Source organism: Peromyscus eremicus, chromosome 6, assembly GCF_949786415.1.
Source record: "Peromyscus eremicus chromosome 6, PerEre_H2_v1, whole genome shotgun sequence".
NCBI lineage: Eukaryota > Metazoa > Chordata > Mammalia > Rodentia > Cricetidae > Peromyscus > Peromyscus eremicus.
This window is the reverse complement of record NC_081421.1, coordinates 94,948,776-94,964,529: the sequence shown is the minus strand read 5'-3', so window position 1 is coordinate 94,964,529 and position 15,754 is coordinate 94,948,776. Positions and strand designations below refer to the sequence as shown.

General features: G+C 43.4%; 1 protein-coding gene across 4 annotated transcripts in view; it reads right to left on the bottom strand.

The window, feature by feature from the left end:
- The window catches only part of Sec24d (SEC24 homolog D, COPII coat complex component), a 98,349-nt gene that overhangs the window by 58,009 nt on the left and 24,586 nt on the right, over nt 1–15,754 (bottom strand). For all 4 annotated transcript variants that reach the window (XM_059266198.1, XM_059266197.1, XM_059266195.1 and 1 more), the window contains exons 7-8: nt 12,425–12,536; nt 7,401–7,528 (exon numbers count right to left, since the gene is read on the bottom strand). In XM_059266198.1, the coding sequence (XP_059122181.1) occupies nt 7,401–7,528; nt 12,425–12,536 (240 nt within the window). The remainder of the gene's footprint in view (nt 1–7,400; nt 7,529–12,424; nt 12,537–15,754) is intronic.

Genomic DNA, 15,754 nt, shown 5'->3' with positions numbered 1-15,754 from the left:
TTATGAATAGCCATCCTGAAGATACTGATTTAGAAGTCTAAAGACCTATAAACTAACACTATTTCTGTGGTTTACTTGATCTGTGTCTACACAACCCCAAGGAGATCCTACTTATGCAAAACGAACTCTCCTCCATCCACTGATGAATTCTGGGTGACCTTGGCCTTCCAGGAGTGTGAAGGGACTGGCTTCACGCTGCAAGTTCATTCACAAACTCAGAGGAACAAAAGAGCCCATTGTTATCAGTAAGCAAAAGGAATGCCCTTCTATGTACTTAACCAAACAAAACCCTGGCCTGTGTCTCTCCGCCCAGTGGAGCCTGAAGAACTCCAGTTTCCAACCAGAGTTCCCGGAGCATCAATTCCTAGACCTGTGGCCTTAAAGAGCCCGGACCTGTAGAGCTTCCTCATAAACGAAAAAGGAGAAAAGACAGGGGAGGAGGGAGGAGGAGGGTGACATGGACTTTACAAGCTGTAATTTTCCTGAAAGGAGGATGGATGCACACGGTCATCCTGACATAAACTTCGCTCCAGGGAGACAGAATGTTTTTCCTTTGGTATATTAAACAGAGTAGCCGCTCTGCCAAAATATGTCCCCTCGTGCACGAAGGGCTGGCTGAAAAGTCAAATGCATGACGACCAGTTCCTGCCACATGGATGTGAACCCTTCCCTGGCAGAATCCACTGTCCTAGGCTCATTTTCGTTTTCTGTTAACACTATTTGCCAGCTCTTGCAATCCATTCTTTTTTCCTTTCCAGTGGCATATCTTCTTCATATATACTGAGTTATAAGAATATGAAATCATTCAAAGAAAGAATCAAAGAAGTAATGAACAGTAGGACAACCTTCTTTATTAAATTACATCTCAGGGCTGGAGAGATGGCTCAGCAGTTAAGAGCACTGGCTGCTCTTCCAGGGGTCCTGAGTTCAATTCCCAGCAACCACATGGTGGCTCACAACTATCTATAATGGGATCCTTAGCTCTCTCTGGCATGCATTCAGACAGAACACTCATACCTAAAAAAAAAATACATAAATAAATCACATCTCAGGTGAAACGCTCCCTAAATGTGAACTCCACAGACAAGACTTATAGACCCCTTCTCACACTGAAAAAAAAAATAGCTGTATGTTTGCAAATTCTCCTTAAGTCTTGGTCAAGAGTAGCTGGTGTTTTCTCCATTATCTCTAATGTCTAGTTCAGTCGCTAGCATAAAGTAAGAAAGGCAACTTCAGCAAAGTGTAGAGCTATGGACCAAAGCTCAACATTGCTAATGCAACAAGGAAGCAAATGACCTTATTATTGTGTTCACTTGCGATAGAAACGTATACACAAATAGCCACAGATGGAATAAAAGCTTCTGCCATCTGCTTTATAGTGGCTATTACTCGTTGCATAACCTAGGAATGCACAAATGTAAAGATCTCACATTTCATAGAAAAGAATCCAAATGAGATTATTTACAGTCTTCGGCCTTTTTTTACTTGAGATCAAGAGGATTTCTGCCTCAGTTTTTAAAACACTGCATCGAAAGTAAAATGATTTAAGAAAAATTTTAACATGATCAGTAACTTGATGAAACAAATACTTCAGGGTTAACTATATTTGAACATGAAAATGGGTCCCACTTAAAGCCTAATTTAAAAGCAGTGTGAGATGTTTGACAATGAGGACACAGCCCTGCCCTTGGAGGCAGTAGGTATCTCCAAAGCAAACGCTGGCAGGAACAGACCCTGATAATAACTTCCTGGCAAGGTATGATTTTGCAGGCTGTTGCTAACACAATGCATACTTCTAAAGGTTTGTCAAACAACAGAACCAACTCTTAAAAATCTGTGCTACATAAATGGTTTTGAGAGATGCCAAATCAGGATATTACTCAGAAAGCTTTTACAGTGTGATGGTGATGGTCATGTTTGCCCACTACAAACAGAATCCTAAGCATTTAGGCAATCTGAAATAGCAAGCCACCTATAACAGAGGGCAATAATTTTAAATGATATTCATATGGAAACCTGTACTTATAGAACCTTCTTGCTTAGGGACGGTATTGTATTTGAATCTTTTTTATTTATTTTTATTTTACGGGTCTGGATGTTTTTACCTGCATGTACAGCTGTGAACAAGGTGCATGCTTGGTGCCCACAGAGGCCAGAAGAGGGTGTTGGATCCCCTGGAACTAGAGTTATAGATGATTGTGAGCCACTATGTGGGTGATGGGAATCAAACCCGGGTCCTCTGGAAGAGCAGTCAGTGCTCTTATCCACTGAGTGATCTCTCCAGCCCCAAGAGAAGTATTTTAAAAAAAACTTATTTCCTTGAGGGTTGGGCATGGTGGCACACATGTTTAATCCCAGCACTCAGGAGGCAGGTGTATCTCTGTAAGTTCGAGGCCAACCTGGTATACACAGTGAGACCCTATCTCAAAAACAAAAACAAATCAGATAATAAAACACAAAATCCTAAAATAGCCTTTCCCTTCACATTCTATTTCCTAACTATAATTACTGAGTTTTCATTTCTAGCATAAACTATGGTAACAATTATTGGTATATAGAAGAATAAACAGGCACATAGGTAAGAAATTCACTTTTGAACAATTTGAATCTATGAGAAGCATCTGAGTATGTAGATATGGATCGAATGGGGAGGGCGGGGGAGAGGGAGGGAGAGAGCATATGACTTTAAAGAACTCTGGTGCTTGACTTTGGGTGCTAGCTCTGCCGCTTAATAGTTGCTGACCTTCTCAGCACACCCACCTCTGCCTTGTTTTCCTTCTCTCGAAAATGGGAATAATGACCCAGGCTGCCAGTGGCTCTCCCCGTTTAGGTCCAGCTAAGCCCACGGAGTAGACGCTTCCTCAAAGTCTGCCCTCCAGAACTAGTCCCTGGAGCTTTAGACCTTTTCACCCCTATTCTGCTCCTTCTGATTCAGTAAGTAAAATGAATGTGCTTCTTTGAGCAGGAATTCTGACCAAGGAGACACTGCCATAGCAGGTGCTGCTTCCCTCACATCTGTCCACTCAAAATGATCCTCCTCCGGCTGCTCGGAGGAAAGGGGCGGAGCTTCTGACAGAGAGGCTGCACAAGAGAGGCAGCTGTCAAAGGCATCTAGCTGTTCAGTGGCCAAACACTAGAAGAGCAATGGATTTGTATTCTTAAGTCCAGCTCCTCCCCGAGCCCGATTTCAAAAGTCAGCAATTAGTCTAACTTGACCTGCTCCTGGCTTTGGAAAGCTCGGAGATGTTCCTGAAGCTTAAGCTGGCACAAAGGGACATTTCAGGCTTGAGGGTAGATAGCATTCGGTTAAAACTATTGACTTTTAGACTCGGGAAGCATATATTCAGTCTCGATAAAAATGTCTGTATGATTTGGGCGGAAGGCTTGGATTAATGGCTGATAGAGTTTTTTTCCCCAACAACACCCCAAATCTCCTTAAATATCAGGTTTAATTTTTAGAAACACATTATTGAATAATGACATTATTAGTACTAGCATAACAGGAAGGTTGGGGGCGAGGACTGTGTTTCAGCAGGCAGAGCGCTGGCCCTGTGTGCATGGAGCACCTAGCTTCCAGCCCCATACCACATTCCTCCCTCGGGAGGTGGAGACAGGAGTTCAAGGTCATTCTTGGCTACATAGTGAGAGGGAGGCCAGCCCATATGAGGAGACCCTTGTCTCAAAACAACAAAAACCTATAGAAACAAACATATAATAAGATGGTTAAGGAGTCGTGTCATCAGCAAACAACAGTTGAGTTTTATTCTGTTCCAAACACAGGTATGCTGTCTCTCGGGTGAGCACATGTCTGTGTATGGTGTAGGTATGTGTATGGGAGTATATGCATATGTGTGTACATGTGTAGAGGTCAATGTTGAGTGTCTTTCTCTATTGCTGTCTGACTAATTTTGGGGGACAGGGTCTCTTACTGAACCTGGAGCTCACTAATCAGCTAGATTGGCTGTCCATCAATCCCCTAGGACCACCTGTCTCTTTGTCCCAGTGCTAGAGTGACAAGTATGCGCTGCTGTGCCCAGCTTTTACTTGCGGATTGGGATCAAAGCTGAAGTCTTCATTGCCTATGAAGTCGGCACCTTACTGACTGAGCCCAGCCCCTTCCAGGGATATTGGAGTCAAGTTAGCTTTCTCGGGAGACGAAGAATAATTTTTGCTTGTGCCCAGTTAAAAATTAGGCAAATTCATGACAATGAGCCCAGTATACCCAAAAACGATACTATTGGGGGCCTAAACCCCACATCCACGATTTTGATATGCAACAGACCTTCTGCCTAGAATGCTTTCTTACTTTACATATTCTGGAGGTTGCTTTTAAGATATAAACTCATCTTCCCCTGACTATGAAAGTTACAGATCTCAGAGGCAAGGCAGAGAAAGTACACCTGCAGCAACCCCACCCCGAGGAGGAGTGAATCCACGGTTCTTCCAGGCACATTTATGGGAACACAGCTCCTCAGCTTTGGGACTCCGAAAGCTCTGTGCTTCCAAACTCAGTGTGAGCCTCACCCTGACACACACAGTGGTAACGATGCTTGTCTTATTACATGTACGCCTCCCCGCTGTCAAGGATGACACAGCTCTATGAACAGCAGCACGGGACGAGTGCAAGACACACTAACAGACAGCAGAAGAGTGGCGAGCAGGGCGCAGCTGCACCAGCACTGATACAGTCATTTTGATTTCCTTACAGGATGAATGCGTGCGTGCTGGTATATGTGTATTTTAATTGTAAGAGGAGGAATCTCCAAGAATGGGTGAGGGCTGTTTGGAAAAAGGTGGTGGGGAAGCAGCAGGGGAGAGAAATGATTCTCCACTGTGAATGTCCACATTTATTCAAATGTCATCATCTCAGTTACGTGAAGGAGAATGCTACACATTGTCATAAGGTGAGGAAACCATCCAGTGTGTTTGTGTTTGCCCCTAGAGAAGAAGGGAGGAAAGAGGACTGGGTCTCAGGAAAGGAGAAAGTACACACACCCAGGATGTGTTAATTCTCTAAAAAATCATAACAAATATTGACATTTACATGATTAATGATAAATCATGTGTAGATGAATGGCATACTAGTAAGTGTACCCTTTTCAAACTAGTAAGTGTGCCATTCCAAATTTCACAGGAGCTTTTTCTATCCTCTGTCCTTTTAGCCAAATAAGGCTCTAGAAGAGTACTACAAATCTGTCACAGAAAAAAATCAGAACAGTGGGTACCAGGAAGGGAGGCTGTGTGAAGGGTGGGAATGGCTGAGGAGCGGGGGGGTACTTCTCTAGGGTAACTGTGATAGTTTAGATTTTCATAGGCATCATGGTCACACAGATATATAGACCGGTTCAAATGTAACCCATAGTGACTTGAAGACACGCATTTCTTAAGCATGAGACCTTGGGGTTGATTGCCAGACCACAAAAGGGTGTACATTCTTTTTTTTTTTTTTTTTTTTTTTTTTTTCTTCCGAGACAGGGTTTCTCTGTGTAGCTTTGAGCCTTTTCCTGGAACTCACTATGGAGCCCAGGCTGGCCTCGAACTCACAAAGATCCACCTGTCTCTGCCTCCTGAGTGCTGTGATTAAAGGCGTGCGCCACCACCGCCCGGCTGTACATTCTTATCATAGATGAATTCTGTCTCAGTAAGCAGATATTGGACATTGGTTAAGAATGTGTGCACAAGTGAAGTATGCTGACATTTACAACTATCCTTAAGATGCTTCCAAAAAACACAAATAAAAATGAAGATATGTGACAAAAGAACAAACATCAAGAGTATTTAGATGATGACCTGAAATTATTTTAAATTTTCTGTATGTTCGACATTTAAAATATTTTTGACATTATAATATAGTTACACCATTTCCCCCTTCCCTTTTGCCCCTTCAACAAAACGTTGGCAATAACTACAGCCCTTTAATTAAGATACACACGTTGTGCACCACAGGATCTCTTTATCGATACATGCTGGCTTATCTTATCCTCCTTAAGTATTTTGACTTTTTTAAAGAGTTTTGATGGGGTTGGGGAGGCGGCTCAGTGGTTACAGCACTAACTGTTCTTGCAGAAGATCAGGGTTCTATTCCCCGCCCTTATGGCGGCCCACAACCATCTGTAACTTTTATCCTAGGAGATCCAACATTCTCTTCTTACCCTGTGAGTACTTACACAAAGGCCAAGCACAGTTAAATAGAAAATCATTTAAGTGTGAGAGCCTTGCGTACCATTGTTGAGACTGGGATAGAAGAGAGCACAATTGCTGAATGTGCTGCCCGAGCTGACACTGAATCCAGGACATGTGGTTTCCAGAGCTCAAAGACTAGTTCCAGGCCTCCCCCCCCCCCCCCCCCCGGACCCAGTCTACTCACTTCAGTCCATTCTCCAGAGAAGAGATCCCGCCGCGTGTGAAGGCCACTGTATGCATGGGTGCCATCTTTCTTTCTCCCTCCTCCCCTCCTCCCCTCCTCCCCTCCTCCCCTCCTCCACATCCTTGAAAAGGAAACAAATGTATTCTCTCCAACAGAGGATCTTCCCCGCCCCCAATTAGACGCTACTACTTAGAGTAGACCAGCCTCCCCCTAAGGATCCCTAGACCTAAGACTGAGGGTCTTTGGCGAGGGGAGTGGGGACTCAACTTTTAGCACAGCCAAAGGAATCCAATGGCTCAGCATAGGGCTGCACTCCTGGGATGGGTCATGTCACGGCCTCACTGAAGATTTTCTCTGCTGTAGGCCTCTCTCTCCGTGCTTTTGAGTAGCTGTCACTAAGGACCATTATAGAAAGAATGGCTGCAGGAGGAACAGAATTGCAGCAGTCTGGATACCTTGACCAAATATTTCAGCAGCCTAATACTTGATCAAGAGTAACAGCCACCTCTAATCACACATTTTAAATGTGAATCACTTGTCTATTTGTTTTTACTACTGAACTATATATTAGGCATATCCCTATAAACAAATACACATAGATTTATCTACCTCATGTTTCTAATATTTAGTTTGTGAACACTTGGGCCCAGTAATTATTAAAGCACATGTATTAAGGTCAAGAACGTCTCCCAACAAAACACCTCAATGGCAGGCCCTGAAATGAGCATAAGGCCTCCATGCTAGTCACGTGGTTTGTCACTACGCGACATTCTCCTAGGCAACACTTTTTGTGTGCACTATCACAGTAGGTCAAAACATGACTCAGACGATTCTGATTAGTACCCAGGGCATTTAATAATATTGCTTATGAGATTCTGACTTACAGAGGCATTGAATGACCAGCTGTTTTTAAATTGTATACGTTTATTCCAGTTTCCTGGAGTATGGAACAATGTAGAGTAAAAAACCGACAAGACAAATTTTGGAGTAGGTAAATTACTGAATCATTTTTTTTTTTTTTAATCATTCTTACCTCGTTTGATGGAATGTCAGCAAAGGGTTTGATGACAGCAGCTAGTGGGATCTGAGCTTGCTTAGCCATGTCTGACGTGCACGGGAAGCAGTACGTGGTGCAGCGAATGTACCGGGGGCTCGAGTGGCCTGAATCATTCCAAGTCACAGCAGACAAAACGGGGTTAGAATAAATATCTGGCCTCAGATACTTAAACAAGAGTACATCTAAACAATCCATTCTTATCTATAAATTTTTCTTTGTTTCTGAAAAAGTATAGTATTGTAAAATTCTGTAATCTACATAAGACAAGCTGAATTTTACTAGAGAGATATGAAATAAGTGTTTTATTACTATTATCAGTTTCCATCAGCTGCATTTTAATGTAGTCCAAGTACAGACTTGAGACATGAAGGCATGAAAGAATACAGTTTAGGGTCACCATCATTCTTTTTATTAAGATTTATTTTTAGTTTTATTTATGATAGTGTCTGTCTGATTGGGGAGGGGTAAGAGGTTAGGTAAGCACTTGTGTGCAGGTGTCTACGGAGGCCAGAAGAGGGCACTAGATCTCCAGGAGCCAGAGTTACAGGCTGCGTGAGCTGCCTAACATGGGTGCTAGGAACTGAACAGAAACATATGATCATTAACAATTGTGCTGGCAAACTGAAAATCTACATGTAGAAGGATCTTACTTTTTCACCTGAATACAAATCAGTTTCTAATGGATCAAAGATCTCCACAGTGGGCCCAAAACTCTAGAACATCCGGAATAAAGAATGAGTATACTTCAGGACTTAGGCTCAGGTAAGCAAGAACAGGGAGTATACTTCAGGACTTAGGCTCAGGTGAGGAAGAGCAGGAAGGACACATCAGGACTTAGACTCAGGTGAGGAAGAGCAGGTAGGACACATCAGGACCTAGGCTCAGGTGAGGAAGAACAGGGAGGACACATCAGGACTTAGGCTCAGGTGAGGACTTTCTGAATAGAAAGCCAGTCACTCAGGAAATAGGACCAGTGACCAACAAGTACACCTTCATGGAATTAAAAAGTTCTGTGCAGCAAAGGAAACTGTTAGTCAGCTGAAGAGGAAGCAGCCTACAGATGGGGAAAAAACTTTGCCAGCTACACGTCTGACAGAGGATTAGCATCTATAACAGACAAGAACTCAAAAAACTAAACACCAAGAAAACAACCCACCAAATTAAAAAGTGGGCTAAGGAACTGAACAGAGATTACTCAGAAGAAGAAATACAAATGGCTGAGGAGTATTTTTACAAGTATTCACCATCCTCAGCCATCAGGAAAACGCAAATTAAAACTACTTTGAGGCTTCATCTTAATTCAGTCGGAATGGCTAAGATCAAGAAAACACACAACCACAAATTCTGAGGATACAGGGAATGGCGAACCCTCTGGCACTGTTGGTGGGAGTTCACGTTGGCACAGCTACTATGGAACTCAGTGTGGCCATTCCTTGACCCCGCTATCCCACTCCTGGGTGTATAACCCAGATGACTCTACCCTACTGCAGAGATGCGTGATCTACGTTCATAGCTGCTCTATTCACAACAGCCAGAACACAGAAACAGCTTAAATGTCCATCAACTGATGAATGGACAGTGAAAATGTGATACCTGTACACAGCACAATTTCATTCAGCCATAAAAAATTAAATCATGAAATTTGCAGATAAATGGATGTAACTGGGAAACATACTGAGTCAGGTAACCCAGATCCAGGAAAAAACATCACATGTTCTCATCACATATGGGTCCTAGTGTTGAATCTTCAGATTGTTTGCTTAACTTGGGGTACCTTATAGAACATGGGGAACTAGGAAGGTACCACCGGTGGGGAGAGAGAATGCTCACAACTGTTCAAAGCACAGAGAATAAGTGATTGATTGCTCACCACAAATAGCACAACTATATCACACCTGTGCCCCAGCCCAAGGCTCGGGGATATTGCAGAAGAGGGAGCAGAAGTATTGTAAGAGTCAAATTTGGTTGGGAGGATCTAAGTGAACCTGGACTCATGCATTGATGACTATGACATTCATGGACTCACAGCAGTGCTGGCTGTCTGCATATGACCTGCACAAGATCAACCCACTCAACATTCTAGCATGGAGAACAAAGGGATTCTCAAGCCCCTACCCTTAACAGCTTGTTGGGAAGGAAGAGTCAGTTTTCTTTAAGGGTATGGCCCCTGGTAGGTCTATCACACTCTAGTGGATGACCCTATACCCAGTATGGCAGCACAAGTTGGACCAGGTCATTTGCTTTTTTCTTTAAGGACAGGAATTTGGGAGGGTTGCAGAGGAGAGGATGGATCTGAGAAGAGAAGGGGGTGAATGTGATCAAAAGACATTGTATGCATATATGAAGTTCTCAAAGGGTTAATAAAAATAAAACATTTATTGACTGTCCACTACATTTTAGGCACTGTCCTAGGTTTATAATTTTTTCACTGGTCCTAGGGATAGAACCTAGGGCCTCACAAGCTAGAAAAGCGTTCTACTGATGAGTTACATACACCCTTATCCTTTTCAGTTTTATTTTGACACAGTATTACTAAACTGCCCAGGTTGGCCTTGAATTTACTGTAGACCAGACAGGCCTTGAACTTTAAATCCTCTTGCCCCATCCTCCTGGGGAACTAGTATTACAGTCCTTAACTATCATATGATCTAAAATATGATTTAGAATTATAATCTAGTAGGACCAGAGAATATGATCAAATGATGTTTATTGACGGTCCACTTCATTTTAGGCACTGTCCTAAGTTTTTCTGTAGACTATCTATGTTTTTGAATGGGTCATGGATAATGGAAACAAAAAGCATGAGTCCACTATCTAGGACATTAGAATGTGATAAATGCTGGGGGAAAGATGCCTCTTTGCTTAAGGAGTCCCAGAGAGTTAAGAGGCTGATCGAAATTTTAAATACTTGCAGGGTCAGCCTCAATAGAAAGATAACATTTGAGCAAAGACTCAACGGAGACAAGGAATTCACTCAGGTGGACTTACACAGGAAGCCTAGCAGAGGAAGACAAGAGCTGTTTAGACTGGAGTCTTCTTGGGGCCCAGCAGCTGAGGCTGAGCTCAGAGGAGGTACAGGGTCAGATCCTGTAGACTCTCGAAGCTCAGTAAGCCCTCAAGGTTTTACAAATGAAATGGAGCATCATGGCTGGGGTTGGGTAGAGGAGCGTCATGACCTGACTTGGTCTCGATGGCTGTGGTGTGGAGAATGGCCGTAATAGGAGGGGCAGAGCCAGGGAGGCTCAGGAGGAGGCTGCGGCAGGGGCCACGTGAGCAGCAGCTGTGGTTCAGACCAGCCTCATAGCGACAGAGTGATAGAAAGAGTCTGGGCACGTGTCGATACAGTGGCATAAATGTTTGCAGGAATGATGTGTGTGATAAACAGATGTGAGAGTCTGAGGAACACGAAGAATTTAAAACTGCCATCACTGAAAACTGAAAGGCTGCAAAGAATAGGGAAGGAACCCGTTTTTAAGGGGTGTGTGGGAAGAGATCAGAATTGGGTTAGAACATTGTCCATTTTGGGAAATGTATTAGGCAGTCAGTCACGGAACAAGTCTGAGTACATGGTTAGAAGGGAGTTGGAGTCCAGACTGGCTGTGTACCTTTAGGAGCTCTGAACAGAGATGGTACATAGAAGTAGGCTAAATCACTATAGCGATAACCATGGCCAAAGGAAAGGTGAACAAGGACTAACTAAGCCCGGGGCCCTGCGACATATATACACATACACATACACATGCATATAAACATACACATACATATGCATGTACACCCATGCACCTGCACACAAAGAAAGAGAGAGAGTGAAAAAAAACACACTTAAAAAAGACTGAGGAAGGATTGAAAACGGAGAATCCATGGCCCCAGCTCTAAAATGAGGAAGGCTCATCAAGAAAAGGGTGTATGGCCACCTGTACCTGATGCTGCTGCCAGACCAGTGTGACCACTTGGCTCAGCAATCCAGACGGAGACCCTGAAGAGGTCTGAAAAGAGCTCCAATACCTCAATACTTAGAGTATTAAATAAAACCAATGCATGTAAAGAAAAATGCTCATGCAGAACTAAGAGTCTGGAGTGAAACTGTCGCACCCGTATACCCACAAGAGGAGAAAAGACTATCGCACAGCACGTCATCACACTGTGCAAACATGAACTCACTACACACTTCTGGTGACTGTGTAAGTCATGAGGAGCAAAGGAAACCAGTCTAGAACAGTAAATGAAATGACTCAGTTTAATATTAATGTGATAATATGAGGAGGTGACTGGGTCCTGGACGGCTCAATGACTCTGGGTGACGTCATACTTCCAGGGTAGAGTATGTAGAGTACATGGCCATCAAAATGGTATATTCTGACTTCACCAAGCCACTCTTGTTTTGATTTTGGTGCTGAGGATCAAACCCAGGGCCTCAGGTACGCCAGGCACAGCTCTACCACGGAACCGCAGCTCTGAGTCCGTTGGGTCACATTTTGACTTGCCAGGGACAACAGGAAAATAATCTGGGTGGGGCTTGAGAGGCAGATTAAAATGAGAGCAGGCACGGGGCTCATTTTCCCCTTATCCTGGTGTAAGGGTGGGGAACCCAGAACCAGAGTGTTAAGAGACCTGATGAAACAGTCTCCTCAGGTGACAGACAGCAGGTGAGCTGACTGACAGAGCTTAGCCCCACTGTTCTGCTCACAAGGCCCAGCATGGTGCACAAATCCAGCCCATGTAGGGGATGGATTACCTTAAACTATAAATCAAAATTGGAAATTTTCTTCAACAGATACACTGTATTCTACATCACTTGAAGTTCTCTGGACTACTACATCAGAGAATGTAACTGCTGGCGGAAACCTTTGTGTTCTTGAGGGAATTGGTCTATTCTCAGCTATAATGAGGTTGTACATCAATAATAGTATTGATGAATGGAGTCAGGGTATTTGTTTTTAAACCAGTGAGAAATTGTAAAACCAAAATAAAATTTAAAAAAAGCCACTGAAAATCAATACCTTGGTCTTGAATCACGCAGTCCGTGGTGACCAGGGGAGGCACCTGGCCTCTGGTGTTGGTGGTGTAGACTTGTCCGCCTCTGGTGGCCCTGTCATTCTCGATCACTTGAATCTGACAAACAAGATGTCAAGAGTGAATTAAACTAAGTTACGTGACACTCAGTTAAGAGGACAGTGGCTTGCTCCTGTTCCTCCATGCCCCTCTCCTCCCTCTCCAGAGAAAGAGAAAGGGGGGGGAGGGTTAGAGGTAAAGAGAGAAGGGGAAGGAGAAACAGGGAAAAGAGAGGGGCATCTTTTAAAAGTCCTTTCATTTCTTCTCAGACAAATCAATCCACCACGCCTTCAGTTTTCATCTTCGTTTACTTTCACAATTCTATACCAATATTTATCAAATCTTTAAACTATTCTGTAATACTCTTAGCTCAGACTCTGACCTTTCAGAGACCCTTATTTTAATTTATCATATTTATCTTATTTATTATAACCATAGATGATCATTTGAAAAATACTTTAGAAAAAAAGAAACCTTTTTTTAATGAAAATACTTTTGTCATCAAAAGAAAACTCTAAAATCATTAAATACAGAAGAGACGATGTACAGTATCTGAGCTAAAGCTGCCTACCTTCTACTCAGAGTCCATCTTCTTCCTCAGTTTGCCTTTTAAGCTTTCCCTACAAAGAGTATAAGGTACCTTGGGGTGGGGGTGTCTATTGTTTAGAAATCATCAGGAGCAAAGGTCTCCAAATGTTGCCATCTAACTCAGAAACATATTTTCCTAATAATATTTGCTGATGAAAGCTACAAGAGTTTTAATTCTTTTCCTTTTTGTGATAACTGTCTTGGGTTAAAAGTTGTGAGCAAAACTGAGTAGAATGAAGTTAGGGAACAAGAAGTAAGTCTAGGGACTGTCTCCTCCATTTCCTCCTCTTCCACTCCGGTCCCTTACTGTCTCTAGAAAAGTGGGGGTAAAGAAAACAGCAAGCAGAAGACAAAACCAAAGACACGCATAAGAAGACAGTGACGGGAAGCGGGCAGGCTGGAATAAAAATGAAAAGATACACGGTTTCCACCGTTAGTAATAACGCTGAGTTCGAACCATCTCTGAAGCGTTCTCTTCGGCTCTGGTCTCACCCAGTACAGATGGTGCTGGTGTCACGGCTTCCAAGAATGTTGGCAACCAACCTTGCCTGAATTTAAACCTGTATCTGGCTGCGTTCTGGCTTCCTCAGAGATTGAGTAGTTACAAACACAAAGATACAGGATGTGTTCCAAACATCACCACCACAGCAAGACACAGACAAGATGCTACCATGGAGAAGTGCACGGAAACATCCAAGCACTGTGATTATATTCTGCATTCAACCACAAAGCTAATCAGGTTACTCAAAAGAAGAGTCGCTTTTCCGTTATTAAATGTTAACATTTAGCATAATCATTCCAACCAACAAAGTCTAAGGTGAACACTATCATCATGTGCCTAATATACTGAACCTACACAGTCGCCAATCAGTAGACCAAATTTCCAGAAAATCTTACTTCAGATTATCCATTTACAATTCTCAAAGCCCTATCCCCAAAGAAACAATGTCATAATTCGTCATTATTAGTTAAATCCACTTCTTGTCAGAACAAGACACAGAAAAGAGGAAGACATACCAAGCAGTTCTAACCATTATTAAAAATAGCTTTTGATTTACCCCAAATGCACATTCCTGAGAAACAGCATCAGAAATGAAACAGTAAACAGAACCCCAACAGTGACTGGTGGGGACCTGCACCATGAGCCGAGAGCTTGCACAGTGACATGGGACAATGTCAGAGCTCGCCCAGAAGACACAGATCTCTTTCCCCTTCAGATGTGCCACCGGAATCACCTCCACAAATGTTGCGGAATCGTACGACATCATCAGGAAAGCATACAAAGGAAGCGCTGCTCTTGAGAGAGATGCACAAGGAGGAGGGTCGAGGGAAGATGCCTGGCCACTCAAGCAGGGATGCTCAGGGCGGAACTGTTGGACTTGTGGGTGGTGGAAGGAGACGAGGAAGGGCATAAGCTCTGAACAGCCCTCCTCCGGAGGCAGAAGAGGGTGAGGAAGAGCTTTGGCAACGATGCTTCCATCCCTTCGTAATGTGGCTAAAACCACCAGGCAAGGGGCTGGGTTAAGTACCTCACACACACAGTGTACGGAGTATGGAATCTTTCCTTCCAAAATAAAGAGTTTATTTCATTAGAAAAACACGTCGTTTGGGTCAGAGAAAAACAAATAGGCTCCATCTGGCATCACTATGTCATTCCTTCAAGATAAGCAACATGAGGCTGATTTGCACATACACACTTTCGAGGTTCATGATGAATCGTGGCATCTGCTGCTGCCTCTCAGTAATGTTCATTCACCCCTTCACTCAGCGTACTGAGCGGCAGGCTCTGTTTAGACGCTAGAGAGAGCAGTGAACAAACTAGACCCTTGCCCCATGGAGCAGATGCTCCAGTCTGGAAGAACGCTGGCCGATAAATAACTGTACAAATGATGTGCCCTCTGCCAGGCAGTTAGATGTCGTGGACAAGCAGTGACATGGATGGGCAGTAAAGACATGGAAAAAAAAAAGAGCATGAGTTGGACCTCGCATATGACGAGGAGAGGGGCATACACAGGCAGCGGAGATGTCAGCAGTCAGGTGGAGGCACACAAGGCGTGTTTGAAGAGTGGGCATAACTAAAGCAGGGGTGCAGGGCAAGAGGCCAGGTCATGTGCAGAGGGGAGCTGATCAGGAGTGACCGACAGTCTGAACGGAGGGCCTAAAACAAGAATTCCTAACGCTCTCAGCTGAGGTCAGCTGCATGTTCTTGGGGGTGTACTCTGAATAATGTTGACCTAGAGACCAAATGTCCATGAAGAAAAGGTCGTTCCAAAGGCTAAGCCTTGGGGAACTCTAACACTGGGACAAGGGTGTCAGGCAGTAACAAAAACCCACAGCCACACACATACAAACATACATACACACACACACAAGGCTACAAACATATCATATATATACATATACATATATGCACATACTACACACATATACACATAGACACTCATACATATATACATAAACACACACACAAACATATACACACCCACATTTAAATACATATACACACATACACATATATACACATGACCTCCTATACACACAAAGTCACAAACACAAGCACACATACACATATATACACATGACCCCCTATACACAAGCACACAGTATATACAAGCACACACAGTCACGTTCATGCACACCCAAATACATGTATACACACAGACACATACACTCACACATACATACACATA